Source organism: Panthera onca, chromosome E1, assembly GCF_046562875.1.
Source record: "Panthera onca isolate mPanOnc1 chromosome E1, mPanOnc1 haplotype 2, whole genome shotgun sequence".
Classification (NCBI taxonomy): Eukaryota; Metazoa; Chordata; class Mammalia; order Carnivora; family Felidae; genus Panthera; species Panthera onca.
Window position 1 is genome coordinate 14,072,548 of NC_138352.1, and position 17,653 is coordinate 14,090,200.

General features: G+C 56.1%; 1 protein-coding gene across 3 annotated transcripts in view; it reads left to right on the top strand.

Moving 5' to 3' along the window:
* Positions 1–17,653, top strand: part of RNF213 (ring finger protein 213) — a 105,331-nt gene that overhangs the window by 24,073 nt on the left and 63,605 nt on the right. For 2 of the 3 annotated variants that reach the window (XM_078438035.2, XM_078438036.2), the window contains 10 exons: positions 275–477; positions 2,849–3,132; positions 4,001–4,257; positions 5,952–6,149; positions 8,267–8,489; positions 9,020–9,075; positions 9,887–10,040; positions 12,963–13,136; positions 15,521–15,610; positions 16,961–17,083. In XM_078438035.2, the coding sequence (XP_078294161.2) occupies positions 275–477; positions 2,849–3,132; positions 4,001–4,257; positions 5,952–6,149; positions 8,267–8,489; positions 9,020–9,075; positions 9,887–10,040; positions 12,963–13,136; positions 15,521–15,610; positions 16,961–17,083 (1,762 nt within the window). The remainder of the gene's footprint in view (positions 1–274; positions 478–2,848; positions 3,133–4,000; positions 4,258–5,951; positions 6,150–8,266; positions 8,490–9,019; positions 9,076–9,886; positions 10,041–12,962; positions 13,137–15,520; positions 15,611–16,960; positions 17,084–17,653) is intronic. The other variant, XM_078438034.2, reaches the window with a different exon arrangement.

Below are 17,653 nucleotides of genomic sequence, written 5' to 3' on the forward strand. Positions count from 1 at the left end.
CTGATCCCGTTTTTCAAGGCGATCACCCGTTTACGCTTTTGGAAACTGACTTTTTGCAAACACATACCCCCTGCCATGTACTCCTTCGTCACGTGTCACTCCGGCCCCACGGAACGTGGGTTCTGTCCGGAAACCGTGTCTCCTTCTAGAAGCCTCCTCTTGGGCAGGATCGAGCTATAGCTTTGGGTCTGCACTCGTGCTGCGTTAGAGGAGAGCGAACGTTTTCAAAACGGGATTCTTTTCCGGGTAACGGGCCGGTGTCCTGTTTCTTCAGAGACCTGCGTGAGAACGGGTCCCTCGTGGAAGGCAGCGCCACCCTTTCCAAACAGCACCTGGATAAGCCCATTCCTTACAAGTACGTCATCATGCGAGGCAAGGGCCAGGTGGAGTACGAGTTCATCTACAAACGTCAGCAGAAGGAGGGCGAGTTCGTCAACCGCTGTCTGCACGTGAGGTCTGAACTCCTGGGCTCGGGAGGTGAGTCCTGGCCGGGCACAGGGGTGCGGCCGTTCCTCTGCAGAGGGGGCCCGTGTGGGTCCTCGTCACATGCCCCTGCTCCACATCCAAGAAACCCGAGTTGGGAAGCACGGGTTTGATCAGCGTGATGGAACGCTCACTTCCGATGGTAGTAGAAGGGGATTTCTACAAAAGGGCAAGGGAGGAAGGTGAAGCCGCTGGGGGTGAGGGGCCGCAGGGGGCCGGTGAGCAGGTGCAGGGCGGGAGGACCCCCAGGCCCGGAGACTGAGAGTCAGACCTCCGCCCACGGCGCCCCTGCTGCTTGGCATCCTGGCCGCCCTCCCGTCTCTCCTCCTTTCTCTTCTTTCTGTCTCCTTGTTTCCGTATCTTTTCTTCCCCTTTTCTGTTTTCTGCTCATTGCATGCAGCGTGTGGCGTGTGCGGACAGGATGTGAGTGTGATGTGGTGTGTGTGTGTGTGTGTGTGTGTGTGTGTGTGTGTGTTCTGTGGATGATCTCGGTGGCCTGTACCTTCTCTGCGGCCCGGTGCCTGGTCTCACAGGTGTGCGCGCGCGTGCCGAGAGCACACGGTGTGCGGGGGTGTTTGTGCGCATGTGAGAGAAAGCCGATTTCACAGCGTAGTCCTTTTTAGCAAGGTTGGCGTGTCCGCTCCCGAGAGGCCTCGGTCTGTGTCTGAGAGGCTCCCCTTGCAGCTCGACCGTCAGGGCGGTGGCCGGCTCACCGTCAGCACTTAAGGGGAACGGGCGCCCAAGCCGGGTACGTGGGACGGGGACGGAGCTGAGTGCCGGTGACCGATAGAAGGACCCACGGGAAGGCCTTTGCTGGCTTTCCGAGAGTCAGGAGGTCATGGCTGGAGCCCAGGTGCAGGGCCCCCCGCGGCCGACGGCATCACGGGTGATTTGGGAAGGGTGTCTGGAAGGTGCTGGGAACACGGTGACTGAGGGTCTGTGCTCTGCTCCATGCGGTGGGGTCATAGCTTATCTGCATTAATTTGAGTAAAGGCGGGTTTCCTGATTCCCCAGAGAGGGGGGACAGGTGGCTTCCCCCCTTCCCCCCTGCAAGCGTCCCCGCAGAGCGTGAACCACAGCGGCCAGGCCGCCAGGGAGGAGGTTCCCGGCTGCAGGCCGCGCCCCGAGAGACCCAGGCGGCGGGAGTGCGGGCCGGTGGCCTGGCATGGGGACCTGGTGTGCTGTCCCCTGATGTGGCCCCTTCTGTCCTGCCAGCTCACGTGTCTGCTGGGCTTTCATTGCTGGGTTTTATTTCGCGGTTTTTCATTCCGTCCGTGAGTGACCACAGTGGTTCCGTGAGCCCTCCAACATCAGTCACCACTGCCGCGGGAAGGCTGACTTCTGCCACCTTCTCCCATCTTTTCTGTTCACCTTGTTTCCGTGTCGGTTTTGTTCTGTATTTTTTCTGACTTTTGTGTTTTCTTTCTCTTTTCTCTAGCGGGTTGGAACTTAAACATTTCTTCTGGTAGATTCTGAGAGACGGAGACCACTGATGTCCCTCCCTGCCCCACCGTCCCAGGGTCCAGGGTGCCCCTTGCTCTCCACGATGCGGGCCTGACCAGGCCTGCAGCTCTCCCCTCACCTTCTGTCTGGGGCGTTCTTGAACAACTGAGGGACCCACCGTGTCCCCAGCATGGGCCCACGTGGGCCTCTGGCTGGTGGGACGCAGAGAGCAAGAAAACCAATTATTCCAGGCAATAATTTCAAGTCCTCGCCAGGCTGGGATGGAGTGGGGGCGGGGTGAGCGGGGACCTCCATGCAGACCGCGGGAGGCACAGAGGACCTGCTTTTCCAGAGACTTCTACATTCTGCATCTGGTCACACGAGGAGCAGCCATGCACTCAGCCCTTGCCCTGCGTCGGGACCTGCGTCCAGGGCGCCGTCTAGTCTGCCGTGGGGCCTGCACTGTCCTTCATGGGGCGGGCATCGTGGTTCCCAGTACAGAAGAAACAACGCTTGCCTGGAGTGACTTAGCCAGATAGTGCTCGAGGGCCGGTGACTGTGGTTTCGGGATCAAGTTCTCAACCGCTGTGTGATCGTTTTCTAAGGAGCTCATGTACGAAGCGTGCTGAGCCAGCTGGTTCAATAAAAGGTGTTTCAGATAGATTCCGAACGGCTGCATCGTGTGCCCTTGGGCCCCCCTCCGATCACCTTGGGGCAACTAGGGTGTCCGTCCTAAACACAGCTGTCCCCCACCTGGGCCCAGCTCTCTGCTGGGTATCCACGGGCAGGTGCACCCGTGCGCGACCCGGCTGCCTTCCCTTCCTTTGCCTCGTCCGTCGGGCGCCAGCCTCCCAGGGAGGGGCGTCTAGGTCAGCGTGTTGGGACGGTCTGCACTACAGCGTCTTCCTTCTTTTGTTCTTAGAATGGCACCAGTACGATGATATAGTTTGCATGAAGCCCCCGGGGCTGATTCAGAGGATGATGGACCATTTGACAGACGGCACAAGGAGGGAGCTGGTGAGGGGGAAGCAGATCGCCGCCACCATCATGCTGGACACCATTTTCAGCATCCTGCAGATCTGGGACGCCATCAACATAAACAGCTTTTTTATCCAGTTCCAGCAGTTTTATTCTGTCGTGAGAGTGCCCATGATCTACGAAGGCCGTGAGCAGCCCTGGAGCGCTCTGCAGTACGACGAGAACGAGGTACCAGGTGTCCGGGGTGTCCCCAGTGGCTGTCTTCCCCTTCTGGGCAGTCAGCTCTCCCCCTCCCCCACTTCTTACTGGCCACGAGCTGCCCTGAGGAGCAGGTGCAGGCAGAAGGACCTCAACTTCCCTACTCTCCAAGCACCCCTGCCTGGGGATTTTCTTCCTCCTTCACCCCCTCCACTTCCCCGGCTGGCCCCACCCCTACTCCACGCCTGGCCCCACCCTTCCTCCACACCTGGCTCTGCTCCTCCTGGCCCCACCCCTCCTCCCCACCTGGCCCCACCTCCTGCACTGGCCCCGTCCCTCCTCACCTGGCCCCACCCCTCCTCCCCCTCTGGCCCCACCCCTCCTCCTCACCTGGCCCCACCCCTTCACCACACCCGGCCCCACCTCCTGTGCTGGCCCTACCCCTCCCCCGCCTCTGGCCCCACCCCTCCTCCAGGCCTAGCACCCCCTCCTCACCTGGCCTCTGGCAGAGTGGAAAGAAGGAGTGGGAACCCTTCTCCATCACCCGTCCCCCCACCCCCCGCGTTGTGGGAGGGCCCTGGCAGTTTTGAGACAGACCTGCGGCCATGCCTGAGATGACAGTTGGGACCTTGTAAGCGTGGGGGGCCCCTCCCCCATGCAGGGTTCGGGACTGCGCCCTTGGTGGTGGCTCCCATCAAAGGCCCGGGGAAGTGGGGGTGCCCAGGGTCTGGTGAGGAGGCAGGGCAGTGGGGTCACCCCTCCATGGGGCTGTGTACGCCCTTCACAGGCCTTGGCCCCCCGCCCAGGTGGCATGGAACAGAGGGCGATGATGGGGCGGCTTTCACACCCCTGACACCCACAGCCCCACAGTTATGTCTTCCTTCCCTCCTGGGGTCAGGTGAAGAAAAACCTGTGGTGGTATTTGAAAAAGCGGTCCGAGCCATTTCTGGAAAGAAGCGGGGACCTTCGGCCTGAAGACCACCCAGTGAGGAGCAGACTGAGAATGGGACTGATCCTCCTGTTTTCGGTGGAAACATTTGACTTACCCATGCTGGAGGGTGACCTGGCCTGGCTCTGTAACCTCCTTTCTTTGCCCGCCTGTTCGCCTGGCGACCTTCACCGTGACCTCAGCCACATTTTTGAAACACGTCTGAGGTATTGTGTGTGTGCGTGCGGGTGTGTGGGTGTGCGTGGGTGTGTAGGTGTGTGTCCAGGAAAGAAAGACTGCCCGTGATTTTACACATCCGTCACTTCAGTGTTTATTTGTCTAGACTTTTTCCTCCTATGTATTGTCTTCACTTTTATTACTTTTCTACTGGAATATCTTGCTTTTTTTTTTTTTTAATTTTTTTTTTTTTAATGTTTGTTTATTTTTGAGAGACAGAGAGAGACAGAGTGTGAGCGAGGGAGGGGCAGAGAGAGAGAAAGACAGAGAACCTGAAGAGGCTCCAGGCCCTGAGCCGTCAGCACAGAGCCTGACGCAGGGCTCGAACTCCCGGACCGCGAGATCATGACCTGAGCCGAAGTCGGCCGCTTAACCGACTGAGCCACCCAGGCGCCCCTCTTTTTTCTTATTTTTATGTTCGGAATGCTCTTTTCTGGTTACTTAAAAGCAAAATTTTTTTTAATGTTTGTTTATTTTTGAGAGACAGAGTGCTAGCGGGGGAGGGGCAGAGAGAGAGGGAGACACAGAACCCGAAGCAGGCTCCAGGCTCCGAGCTGTCAGCACTGAGCCCGAGGCGGGGCTCGAACCCACAAACTGTGAGATCATGACCTGAACCAAAGTCGGACGCCTAACTGACTGAGCCTTCCAGGCGCCCCTGGTTATTTATTTACTTACTTTAAAAGCCAACGAACATTGTGTGCTGGGGGCAGAAACAGGGCCAGCCTTTGAGTTTTGCCGAGTCATGTTGAACGTGGTAAATGCCACCGTGTAGCTTCCCAGGGAGCCCAGGAGCTGTGTCCACGAGCACGGAAACTTGAGAATTTCCTTTATCAGCCCTGCAGGCATGTGTTTGAGAGGTTGGGGTTCGAAGACTGACTGCAGGGCTCGCCTCAAGGGCGTCTGCGGAAGCGACGGGGGTGTTCCCCCTGCAGCCTCTGTGGCCACATGTTCAGTTTCGGACACACAAGGGTCCGCTGTGCTGGGCCAAGGGTGCTCTCGGTGTGGAGGCTCCGGCCTGGCCCGAAGGAGCTTGCTTCTCCCTGGGTGGCGGGGGCCACCTCGGTGCCCTCGATTACAGAGCGCTCCTGCAAGGTCTTCTCCGCGGCTCTGCACATGGACCTTGCGGGGAACGGAAGGTGGGCTTCCTTGAACGATGCGTCTTATCAGGACATCTGCTTCTCGGTTTTACAAACTTGAGCTACCCAGCGCAGCTCTGCGTGTTTTAAGAGCCGGGCATTGGTGACACACGTACAAAGTTTGTGCAAGGGCAAAGCTCAAAGAGCCGGCCAGCATCAGTATCTTGCGACCGTAGCGAGTGTGCCCTGTATCGTTTGCACGTTTCTCCTTGCGCTTACAGAGCGGCTTTATATGGCTTTGTATCTGGATTTACTGTAGCCGGAGGGTCTGGGCTCACAGATCACGCAGCTTTCCCAAACCTCTGTTCCCTCCACTGTCAGGGAGGATGGTCGGTCGCTACGGGGCTTCAGCGAGAGCCTGATGCCGGGATGGGTGGGTGCCAAGGGTGAGCCCCTACGTCCCTGGCAACCATATTTCTCCCGGGGCTGGTCGCTCTTCTCGGCCACCCCTGTGTTCTCCTGCTTCTCGTGCGAGGGGTCATCAGACCCCCCCAGGGCAAGCCACTGGCCATCCTCAGCTCGCTGTGGGCTCTCTGTTCCCTTCCCAGGTGGCGGGTATTCCTGGTCAACCTTTGCCGACAGTGCATAGAGAAGACGGTCGACCTCTGGGTGCTCACCCTGCCTGTCCTGCACCACTGCGTGGCACCAACCCCTCAAGGAAAGGACTCCAGGATACAGCCTGAAGACACCTGGGCGGCCCTGGAAGGAATCCCCTTCTCGGAGTTCCGGGAAAAAAAGGCAGATCGGTAAGTTGGAGAGCCACACTTGTGTCTGTAAGTCTTGGGATGACAGCTGTGCTTCTAGAACCTTCGATAGGCTCCCCCGTGCACACATTCCTGCTTCGGGCAACACTTCTTTTAAAATGACTTCTTCGGGGGCGCCTGCGTGGTTCAGTCGGGTAAGCGTCCAACTCTTGGCTCCTGCTTAGGTCGTGACCTCACGGTGCATGGGATCGAGACCCACGTCGGGCTCCCCGCTGACAGCTCAGAGCCTGCTTAGGATTCTCTCTCTCTGTCTCTCTCCCCCTGGAGCATGTTTGCTGGTGTGCTCTCTTAAAATAAACATGAAAAGCTTTTAAAAAAAAGATTAATTGTATGTATTTTAAATACCCTTCAGTGGTGTATAAACTGTCTAGAAGAAATTCAGTTGTTAACAATGGAAAATGACAAACACCAGCCTTGGTCTTAAAGATCTTGTCTTTCAGGCAGACACGGCCTTTAGTGGGTCACGAACCTTTATCAGATGTTCTTTGTAACCCTTCTGTGACTTCTGTGGCACCTGGCTTTATGTGCCTTCCAGCTGTCCCCTTCTGGGGTGTCTCCAGTACAGTGTTACCGTATAATGTCATGATTTAAGGACCTTCACTGGGTCCACTTGGACTGTTTGATGTGGAGCATTTACTTACTCGCTCATCAAGATGCTTCATCCGTAAGTCGCTGCAGCCCCTGTAGAAGACAGTATGGAGGTTCCTTAAAAAGTTGACGGTGGAGGGGGCGCCTGGGGGGCTCAGTAGTCGGCTGGGCGTCCGACTTCGGCTCAGGTCACGATGTCGCGGTTTGTGAGTTCGAGCCCCGCGTCGGGCTCTGTGCTGACGGCTCAGAGCCTGGAGCCTGCTTCGGATTCTGTGTCTCCCTCTCCCTTGGCCCTCCCCCACTCATGCTCTGTCTCTCTCTCTGTCTCTCAAAAATAAACATTAAAAAAAGAAATTAAAAAAAAAAAAGTTGACAGTGGAACCACGATATGATCCCACAGTCTCACTTGTGGGCGTCTGCCCCACGGAGACGACATCAGGATCTCAGAGATGCACGTGTCCCCCCATGTCCACTCCAGCAATATTCACAATAGCCACGGCGTGGGGACAGCCTAGTGCCCACCGATGAGCGGATAAAAAAGTTGGGAGATACGCCCAGTCACACACACACACACACAAATTTCCGGGTAGAAGATGAAGAAGTTTTGGGAGCCCGCTCTACGGCCTGGTGAGCGTAGTTGGGAGGGGTGTATTAGACAGGCTTCCGTGTCGCTAAGAGAGTAGATCTTCACTGTTCTCAGCACAACAAAGAAATCGTAACTATGTGACTTGATGCAGGTGCTGGGTAGAGCGAAGGCGGTCAGTGTATAAACGTGTCAAATCAACACACTCCACACCTGGCACACAAGGGCTCTAAGCCACTTACAGCTCCATAAAGCTGGAAACAGTGCTTAATTCTTAGTGCAGTTTCTTGCCGTGGTAAAAAGAGACACGTCCTATAATTTGGCTTTTTAATCATTTTCAGCGTAGGTCAGCGGCATCCCCCAAACTCACACGGGTGTGCCGCCCCGGCCAGAGCTTTCTCCTTGTTCCCACGTTGAAACTCTGTCCCTGTTAGGCAACGACTCTGTTTCCCCTGCCCGCACCTGGTAAGGCCCGTCGTGCTGTCTGTCTCCGTGCCATTTGCACACGCCAGGGACCTCTCATCAGTGGAATCAGCATGTTTGTCCTTTGGAGACGGGCTGGTTTCACTCAGCGTCGTATCTTCAACTTTCATCCGCTTTGGTGAATTCTTTTCTTTTTTTTAGTGTTTATTTTTGAGAGAGAGAGAGAGCGAGCTTGAGTGAGGGAGGGGCAGAGAGAGAAGGAGACACAGAATCCGAAGCAGGCTCCAGGCTCTGAGCTGTCAGCACAGAGCCCGATGCGGGGCTCCAACTCGCGAACCGCGTGATCATGACCTGAGCCAAAGTCGGACGCTTCACTGACTGAGCCACCCAGGCGCCCCGACGTTTAAATTATTTTTGAAGTTTGGACTTTATAAGTCTCTTCTGACATTACTTAACTCCATCTGTGTTTGCTGATCTCACTGCTGCTCCTTCTCTGTCCCTACAGGAGTCACTTAGTTCAGCTCATGGGAGAGGAAAGGCATTTGCTGAACGTAGATGAGTATCTCTTCCGGTCCTGGTTCAGTCTGCTGCCCCTGCGCAACCTGGTTCACTATATGGAGAACTTCATGGACCATCTGAGCGTCTTCCCCACTTGCGTCCTGGACTGCCTCCTGGGGACGTGGTACCGGCTTCAAAGGCTTACAAAAGTCTCCTTCAGCGACTTCGAGGTCTGTTGTCCAGAGCAGGCTCTTGAGACGCTTAGCAAAAGCAGATCAGAAGTGAGACGTTCAGAGCCTGGGATCCTTCTTTTCTGTGGTCCTGGCAGGACGAAACACTTAGAAGCCAGAGGCCTGGGTGGGGTGGCTCTTTGCCAGGGCTATGGGGCCGCTCTGATGGCAGTTCCTCTGCTTCCGGAGAGTTCCCGAAAGCCACGGCCGGGAGGCGTTCAGGCTGTGCGGTATGGGCGGGCGGACGGGGTCGGGGCTCCCCCGCGTGCCGCTCCGTCACGGCTGCTCCCTCCTGTCCCGTTTTGGGGGGCGCGGGAAATGGTCCAATTTTAAATCCTGAATTTCCCTCGTGAGACGATGGAAAATTGGTTCTCGAGTACCTTAAAACTCGTTGGTAGAAAGAAAGAAAGGAATCCATCGTTCTGCTCTGTTCACGGCAGGTTTTCTGGGTTCTGTTTTCGCGAACGTGGTGGCGTCACTTTGACTCTCCTGTTTTGTTTTGTTTTTTTTCTTTTTCTTGGCCACCCCAGAACACCGAGAATACGTTTCAAATGTTGCTTCACCTCCTGGACATTTATCAGGACAGGTAAGTAAAAAAAGCGAAATGCGGACTTTCTCCTGCACGAGGTCACCCCCCCACTGACCGCGGGATCAGAAGGTCCTCACCCACCGCCTTTTTGAGCTGTCAGTGCTCTTTTCTCCCACACATTGTCTTCCATCCGTATCCAAACGATCACCGCATTGCATTTCCATGCTCGTGTTCCGCAGTTCTTTGACGTCTGGTCTCTGCATGGTTTCTTGCAAGTCAGGCCAGCTGAAAACAAAAATCGAGGACGGCCTCGCATAGTGACCACATGCTCCTACAAATGTGTATGACCTCTGACACCGCGAGGGGGCGCCACACGGAAACACACACGTGGGGGGTCAGGTGTTTCCTGAATTCTCGGGACACTTGCGCTACCGCCTCCCCTGGATTCTTAGGGTGTTCAGGGTGGGGGCGTCGGATCGCCATTAATGTCAAGCCCCAGGACCGCCCCCGAGCCAGCCACAGAAGCACCCTCACAGTGCCTCTCTCATGCCCCCTGCTGTGCCTCGCCCCCGTTGGCTCTGGCCATGTGCCAGCCAGGGACGACGGGGCCCGGTCCCCACAGAGCTGGAAGAGACCCCATGCACCGCACCTGTTTTTCCACTGTCTTCACTCCCTCTCTCCCTGTACCTTTCTGATTTTTGTTTCAAATTTACGTAGTACCTTAATCTGCGGTGACACACGTCCCTAGCTTTTTTTTGCCTTACTCGTAGGGATTTGGAAGGGAAGGAACGCATCATGGTTAACGGGTACTGTTGTCTCATTTCTCCTAAATTACTTCAATGATTTCTCTTAACTCTTTGCGGGGTAGGATTCTTGAGGAGCCCTTGGTACAGTCCTACTTGACTGTGTGCCTGAAACTTCACGAAACTATCTGCAGAATCACAAAAGACCCAAAGTTTTATGAGCTGCCTGCCTTATCTGCCGAGATTGTTCGCAGAATTATTGTACTTAAATCTCTAGTGGTAAGTGGACCCCACACACACAGTGTCGCACCCACGATAACTGGAATTTCGAGCGGCCTCAATTCCAGGAGGGAGATCGGCTGGCTCTAGGATTGCTAGAGGGCCACAGAATGGGTGACAGCGTCCTCAGAATGTATGTTGGGCACCTGCCCTGTGCCGGGTTCTGTTCTGTGCACTGAGGATGTTTTGGTGAGCCGGCGTCTGCACCCTTACCCTCCGCGGGCTTCCACTGGAGGGAGGGAAGGAGGCAGGCAGTGCAGGGGTTAACTCCAGAGCGGTGCGGATGTGTGCCCAGAACGCACGTCCGGGCGTGGTCTTTCCCACTCGACCTCGTTTCCTGCACACTAGTACCTAACTACAGCGGCCAAGTGCACGCACCCAACATGCACACCTCCACGCCTCTGCACACAGGTGCGCGCCCTTGCGCCCCCTCCAGGATCGAGCTGTAGGGAGACCCCGGCGCCCTGTCCCCTCTCCCGCTGCACGCCTCCCAAAGGGAACCCTCTTCTGTTTCCTGCCGCCCAAGATGAGCTTTGGCCATCTTCGCACACTCTGCTTCATGTGCCTGCTTGCTTCACTCACCCCTGCATGTCTGGGACTCACACCCCTCCTTGCTCGTGGCAGACCTTTCTTCCTTTCTCCGCGTTGTACTCTTAGTACACTTGAGATGCTGGGCATCACCCTGCAGGTGATATGAGACTTTATGTTTAGACTGACCGTTTGCTTGCTAACCGGAGTAGGAGCCAGAGCTGGGATGTTAGCGACGTGAAAGAATTCCGCGTGTGTTTTGACTTTATTCTTTTAATTTTTCTTCTTTCAAATACCTGAGACACATTTTATTTTATTTATTTTATTTTTTTTTTTAATTTTTTTTTTTTAACGTTTATTTATTTTTGAGACAGAGAGAGACAGAGCATGAACGGGGGAGGGTCAGAGAGAGGGAGACACAGAATCTGAAACAGGCTCCAGGCTCTGAGCGGTCAGCACAGAGCCCGACGCGGGGCTCGAACTCACGGACTGTGAGATCGTGACCTGAGCCGAAGTCGGCCGCTCAACCGACTGAGCCACCCAGGCGCCCCCTGAGACACATTTTAAAATAAACGTTGGTAAGATGATTCTGCTGTTGTTTAAACTTTAATCACGGGTAGGTGTCCACTTCCATAAATGTACGTGAAAATACGTACATACGTTTTCCCGCAGAAAAAGCTCTTACGTGGTGGTTGGACTCTAAGACCAGTGTAATCTACAACATGGTGAAAATATTCTACCTCAGCCATAGAAACAAAAAGGCTAGCAAAACTGAACTGAAAAGTGTATGATCAGTTTTTAACAAGCTTTTGGGTGGGTCCTGACACAGGGGGTTAAGTGCATTGATGGGACACCAGATGCAGAAAGGCCAGGAGTGTGGGAATGCTTCAGACTGGTGCTCGGCCTTGGGCTGTCCACGTCCTGCCCGTCTCTGCCTGGCCCTGTGCCCGGTGTAGGTGATGGAAAAGAGAAGGAGGCCTCGTGGGGGCCCCCCAGGGAACGTGTAAGTGTGACACAGGTGACAGGCGGTAGGCTGGAGTGTCCGTAAGGTGCCGTGGGAACCGAGGGCAGGGCCGGGGTTCCTACGAGGAGTGAAGAGCCCCCACAGGGTCGGGGAGGAGGAACCTCGCTGTTCTCAAGGGCCCTCGGGGAGTGGAGTGTGGCTGGAGATGCAGCCAAGGTGTAGAGAAGGCCAGATCACAGGGCAGGCACACCGTGCTTGAGCTTCTGGATTGTTCTAGAAGGTGCTGTGCCATTCGGGGATTTCAGGCAAGGGCGGGCGTGTCCCAATTTTCAGCTGAGAACCATGGCGCCCACTTGGCATCCACTGATCTGGCGCTGGCCTGGTGGGCCTCCTCCCCCTGCCCCCATCTTTACGGACAGAGCCCCCTCCTGCCCTAGGCTGGGTACAGTCCCCTTCATGTGCCCAGAGAACACCTGGCATTTTCCCCACTAGGCACCTACGTGCTTAGCGAGCAGATGCTTGCCTGTCTGTCTGTCTGTCTGTGAGCCGTTGCCAGCTCTTCCACAGCATCAGCTTGCAGGGCAGGAACCCAATCTGCTTGGCCACCAGGCAGAGGGGGGGGGGCATGTGGTGGCTCTCAGGGAGCCCCCCGGAGGGCGGAGTGACAGCTGATCCAGGTGTGGGTCCTGACACTTATACTGACCTTGCGGGGCACTGCCGAAGCACAGAGGCTAGTGCTGAGCTGGGAGGGCCTTCCTGGGGCTTCGGGGCATGGCCCCTGCTGAGGTGAGGCTCTTTGCCCATCTGCTTCATGGTAGATGTCCAGGTCGGGGGAAGGCAGCACCAGAGCCCGGACCCCAGTGTCAGAGCCCGTGACCCCAGGGCCAGGGCCCGTGACCCCAGGGCCAGAGCCTGGCCCCAGGGAGAAAGGATTTTTCGGAGTAGGGGAAACCTCGTGGGAAAAAAGTGTGGACGGAAGCGGCCTCGGGTTTACCTCTGTCCAAGGAGCAGGGGTCTGCATGGTGCACCAGTGGGGGCATCTCTGGGCTGCTGGAGGCTCTGCCACTGGGGCACGTCCTCTCCCAGCCAGTCTGGAGAAGGCGGCCTGGTGTGGCCTGCTCGCTGGTAAGGCGGAGTCCCCCCGTGCTGTCGCTGCACTGGGGGGGGGGGGGGGTTCACAGGGACAGAAGGCTTATCCTTCCCAAGCCCTCTGCTTTGCCCGAGCCGCCCACTTGCGGAGCAAAGCCGCAGAGTCCCGCGAAATCGAAGCGCCTTGAAACGTAGGCGAGGCTGAGGTCTCGAATGCGCTCATGTGACTCCGATGTGGCTGGTTCTCGAGCACCTGCCGCGGGTCGGGAAGGGGGAGTGGCGTCTCCAGAATGTCCCGAGTCGCGGTGCGGGGACCCTTACGCTCCCTCTCTCTCCCTCAGCAGCCGGATTCAGCTGAAGGCCCAGGAAAGGAGACCGGGAAGAAGAACTCCGTGAAAACGGTCTTCCAGGGGACGGTCGCCAAGACCAGAGCTTGGCTTCAGAGCATTTTTCAGGAGAGCATGTTCTTCATCTACTGGTCGCAGGTCACTTTCAGATACCGGGAGGAAATCAAGGTGAGCTGTGTGGGGCCAAGGCACTGACGCGGCACGCTGCCCCGTGCTCTGTCCCCAGGATGCACAGCCAGGGCTGGTCGTGCTGCCCACGGTCCACCTGGTGGGGTCCGCCATGGCCCCCCCCCCCCCCCCCCGCCTCAGGCCCCGGGGGAAGGTGCTGAGACGTGGGGCCTGCGGGGAGAGGGCTCCCTTTCAGCAAGGACGCTGGCAGGTGGTTTGGCTGGAAAAGGCAGGAAAAGGCAAGAGTTACTTGAAGGGGAAAGTGGGCAGAATAATCCCCCAAGCGTTAAGAATGAGTGAAGCCTGGCTTGTGGTCCATCGACACGAGAGGATTCTCAGTTAAATGCAGTGATTAATAATGGTAAGATAACACTGATTAAAATGTAGCCGAACATCTACTCTGAGGCAGGTGTGGCTGTTAGCCCCGTCTCACAGAAGAGGTGACGGGGTTGGGGGACATGACGAGAGAGTGGACCGAAATGCGGGCAGCCCAGCCCCAAGAACTCCCCATCAGAGCCCCACAGCGGGCGAACCGGGCTGTGTTCTTGAAGACTAGCCAGCTGCCAGGACGCAGCGGTAGAGAAGGGATGAGCCACCCAACCGGATGGCCCCCTGAACCCCCTCGACCCAGATTTCAGCAGGTGCTTGCCTCCCAGGACACTTGAACGGGATAGTGGTAAAATCACACAGCTGACCCTGTGCGTGAACAGGGCTGGTGATGCTCGTACGTCTCAGACTTAACCCCTTCTCCACACGGAAGGGGGCATCAATCCAAATGCCTGGAGCACAGAAGTCCTATCACTCACCCTCGGAGGGACAGAGTCTGAGGTCAAAATGAAGAAAACGCACGTCAATCTTGAGCTTTATTTAGAAATTTCGTTGTTGGTAGTGGGATGGGCGGAGCGCTTCTGGAGCTGTCTGTTTGAGCACCGGGCACAGGGATTCGGAAGCCAGGCGTCTTTCTCACTGTGGAGAAGCAGACGTGGCAGAGGGCCAGGGGCCCGTGGCATTGCTGTGAGCTCGTGACCTGGAGGGCTGGAGGGGCTCCCAGCTCTCTCCACTGAAAGGCCTTGAAGTCATGCCGGCCAGGCCCCTGAGCGTCGTGAGCACCCCCAGGCCTGGCTTTACCATCCCCACTAAAAGAAACCTGGGCTTCAGGCAGGACAGCTGGCCCCACGGCCTGACACCCCTGTGGTAGACAGGGCTCGTGGCGGGGCTCGTGGCAGGCCAGCGTCCCAGACCAGCTCCCGGGACAGTCGCTCGTTTAGCTCCTGGCACCCGGTGACACCGTTTCTGAGCTTTGGCAGCCGTACTGTGCCCGAGTAAGGCACGAACTCAAGGGGAACACGAGTTGGCCGTACGTGGGCACTCCGTCGCATCTTTGCGATATTTCTGTAAATCTAGAGTCATTCCACGTTTCTAGAAAAAAGGAAACAGAAGGTCGTCCGGAGGGACTACTAGCCGAAACTGGGACAATTTGGTCATCCGGACGAGTAATGCCGGGACTGGACAACAGACAGCTCACTAATCCTTGAAACATGTTTACAGAAACAGAAAGGGGGTGGGGAGAGAAAGAGAAGTTCCTCATTTTATTGGAGAATGCAGCCAACGAAGGTGGAGAAAACCGCGTGGTCACAACCTTCATCTGTAACACGGCGGTGATCGTGGACTCCCTCAGGTTTCATCCACGAGTGCTGAACTCAGTGGGTGTGAGCGTTAGGAAGCGGGGTGTCGGGGATCTGCTTGTCCTCATGGGAGAATTAGGAGTCAAGTCAGATCGAGAGACAGTCTACAGACAGAAGAATGGACGGCCTCCCCATCACCCCCGTCAGGGGACAGGGTCCCGCCAACACCAACCGCCCTGAGCGTGACGCGTGCACCGTGATCGTGCGGCAGAAGGGCCACGATGCCAGGAGATTCCTTCCCACGTATTTAGAGGACCACGTGGCGCGGAGCCTGCACCTTCTCTCCCCGTGGTTCTGCAGAGAAAACGCTTCACGAAGGAGACCGAGAAAGCAGCTGTTAAATACCAACAACTGGGGAATCCAGTTGAAGCAACAGGGGTCTCACCGGGCCGTTCCTGCAACTTTTGTTTTATGTTCGGAGTTTCTCGAGCTAGAATAGGAGACAGATACGTTCAGCATAGAGACCAGCTACACGGTAGGAGGAGCATCTCGGCTGCCTGGTCCTGTCGAAGCCCTTCCTTTCCAAAGACCGGGACGAGGATGGCTGCCCTGCCTCGCCACTGACACGGTGACAGAGACGCGGTCACAACCCAGGTGTCCCGTGCCCCTGGAGCTGCCATAACAGTCTTTCCTTTCTCGTAGAATTCATCGTGGCCCTTAGTTGTCCTGCGGCTGTCACTGACATGAGGGCTTTTGCAGGTCTGGAGGCGGCTGGTGGAAATAAACTTCCCCGCGGAGTATGGCTGGAAGGAGTCGTTGATGGGGGACCTGGAAGGAAGAATCAAACAGGTAGCAGAAGTCGGGGTGTTCTTTTCAGGAGCACGTTGATGAAGCCAGACCATTCGTAACATCCTGTAGATACGGAACGGTGCATTTCATGGGTAGTCCTGGTGTGCAAGGGGCGTGGGGTAGACATGACCTTGCATTTAAAAAATTTTGTTAAATGTTTATTTATTTTAGAGAGAGAGACAGAGAGAAAGAGGGCAGGGGAGGGGCAGAGAGAGAGGGAGAGAGAAAGAGGGCAGGGGAGGGGCAGAGAGAGAGGGAGGCACAGAATCTGAAACGGGCTCCAGGTTCCGAGCTGTCAGCACAGAGCCCGATGAGGGGATTGAACCCATGAACCACGAGATCATGACCTGAGCTGAAGCCGGACGCTTAACCGACTGAGCCACCCAGGCACCCCTGACCTTGCATTTTTGATCCAACCTTAATAGTTTGACCAAAGGTGATATTCCAGAGAAGAATGAGGGAAAGGGTCTTGCCTCCAGGGAAACCCTGGGTTTATGGAGCAAAGCCCTCCCATGTGCAGATTGCTTACTAATGGGACAGATTGCTTACTAACTCCAGTGGCAAAAATGGGGAAACAAAAATGTTTTCATTTCTTTTCCTTTTTTATTTTAGAGACAGAATGCAAGCAGGGGAGAGGGAAGGAGGGAGAGGGAGGGAGAATCTCAAGCAAGCTTCATGCTTAGCTCTGTGCCCTGCGTGGAGCTCGATCCCACGACCCTGGGATCATGACCTGAGCTGAAATCAAGAGTCGGATGCTCAACGAACTGAGCTACCCAGGCGCGCCCATGTCTTTATTTTTAATTAAAGCCTCTGACCCTAGGAAAATCAGGACTCGTTTTTACATGATAGAGTTTAACGTTTATTTATTTTTGAGACAGAGAGAGACAGAGCATGAACAGGGGAGGGGCAGAGAGAGAGGGAGACACAGAATCGGAAGCAGGCTCCAGGCTCTGAGCTGTCAGCACCGAGCCTGACATGGGCTTAACCGCTTAACCCACTGAGCCACCCAGGCGCCCCTTTACATAATAGAGTTTTATACGCCACGGTCTCAGGGGTCTTTTTAGGAAGTTGGAAGCGAGGGGGAATCGCTTATTTTTCAGAGTCTCCCTGCTTCTGCAAGCTGCTGGGCCAGGGGCTTTTTCTGCAAAGCGGGAAGAGAGACGCTGCATCTCAGCCTCGTGTGTCTAATGGCTCCAGTTGGCGGGACCAGGGGACACGGTCGGGGTGGGGTGTGAAGTAAACTCTGGGGACCCCATGCAGTATGGGGAAGTAGGACAATCGGGGTGCTTTTATTGCACAGAGTATTAGAGCGCAGCCCCAAAGCTCTCACACCATCGCCCTGTGTTGCAGGAGAGGCCTCTCGTCCAGATCTCTGCCTTCTGCAGCACCCACTGGGATGCCATGGGGTTAGAAGACAGCGTGTCGAGATGCTTCGAGAAGTGTGTCATTGAAGCAGTGAGCACGGCCTGCCAGGTGAACAGCCTCTCACCGCGTGGGAAACGCGTTTGGGTTCACGGCGGTCCTCTGACATCATCAGCTCGGGGCCGTTCAGTGCCCGCTGGTTCTGAGCCCCGGCTGCCAGTGCAGAAATGGGCACCGGGCATCCCCCTTGTAGCCTAGAGGGAGGGTCCTGAAATTCAGTACCCTTGACCCCGAGAGGCCGCTCAGCCTCCTGCTGCCACAGCTAACGCACCCCTCACGGGTGACCCTGAATCAAGCAATCCAGTGCTGTGCCTGTATGTCCTTCTCATTGCTGCTGGATTGTCTTCTGTTTGTTTTGTTTTTTTGTTTTTAATTTTTTTTTGGTAAGTTTATTTATTTTGAGAGAGAGAGAGAGCGCGCGCGCGCGAGCAGGGGAGGGGCAGAGAAAAGAGAGAGAGAATCCCAAGCAGGCTCCATGCTGTCGGCACAAATCCTGATGTGGGGCTCAAACCCACAAACCATGAGATCGTGACCTGAGCTGAAACCAAGAGCCGGACGCTTAACCGACTGAGCCAGCCAGGCGCCCCGGCTGCTGCTGGCTGGTTTTACCACCTGCTCACA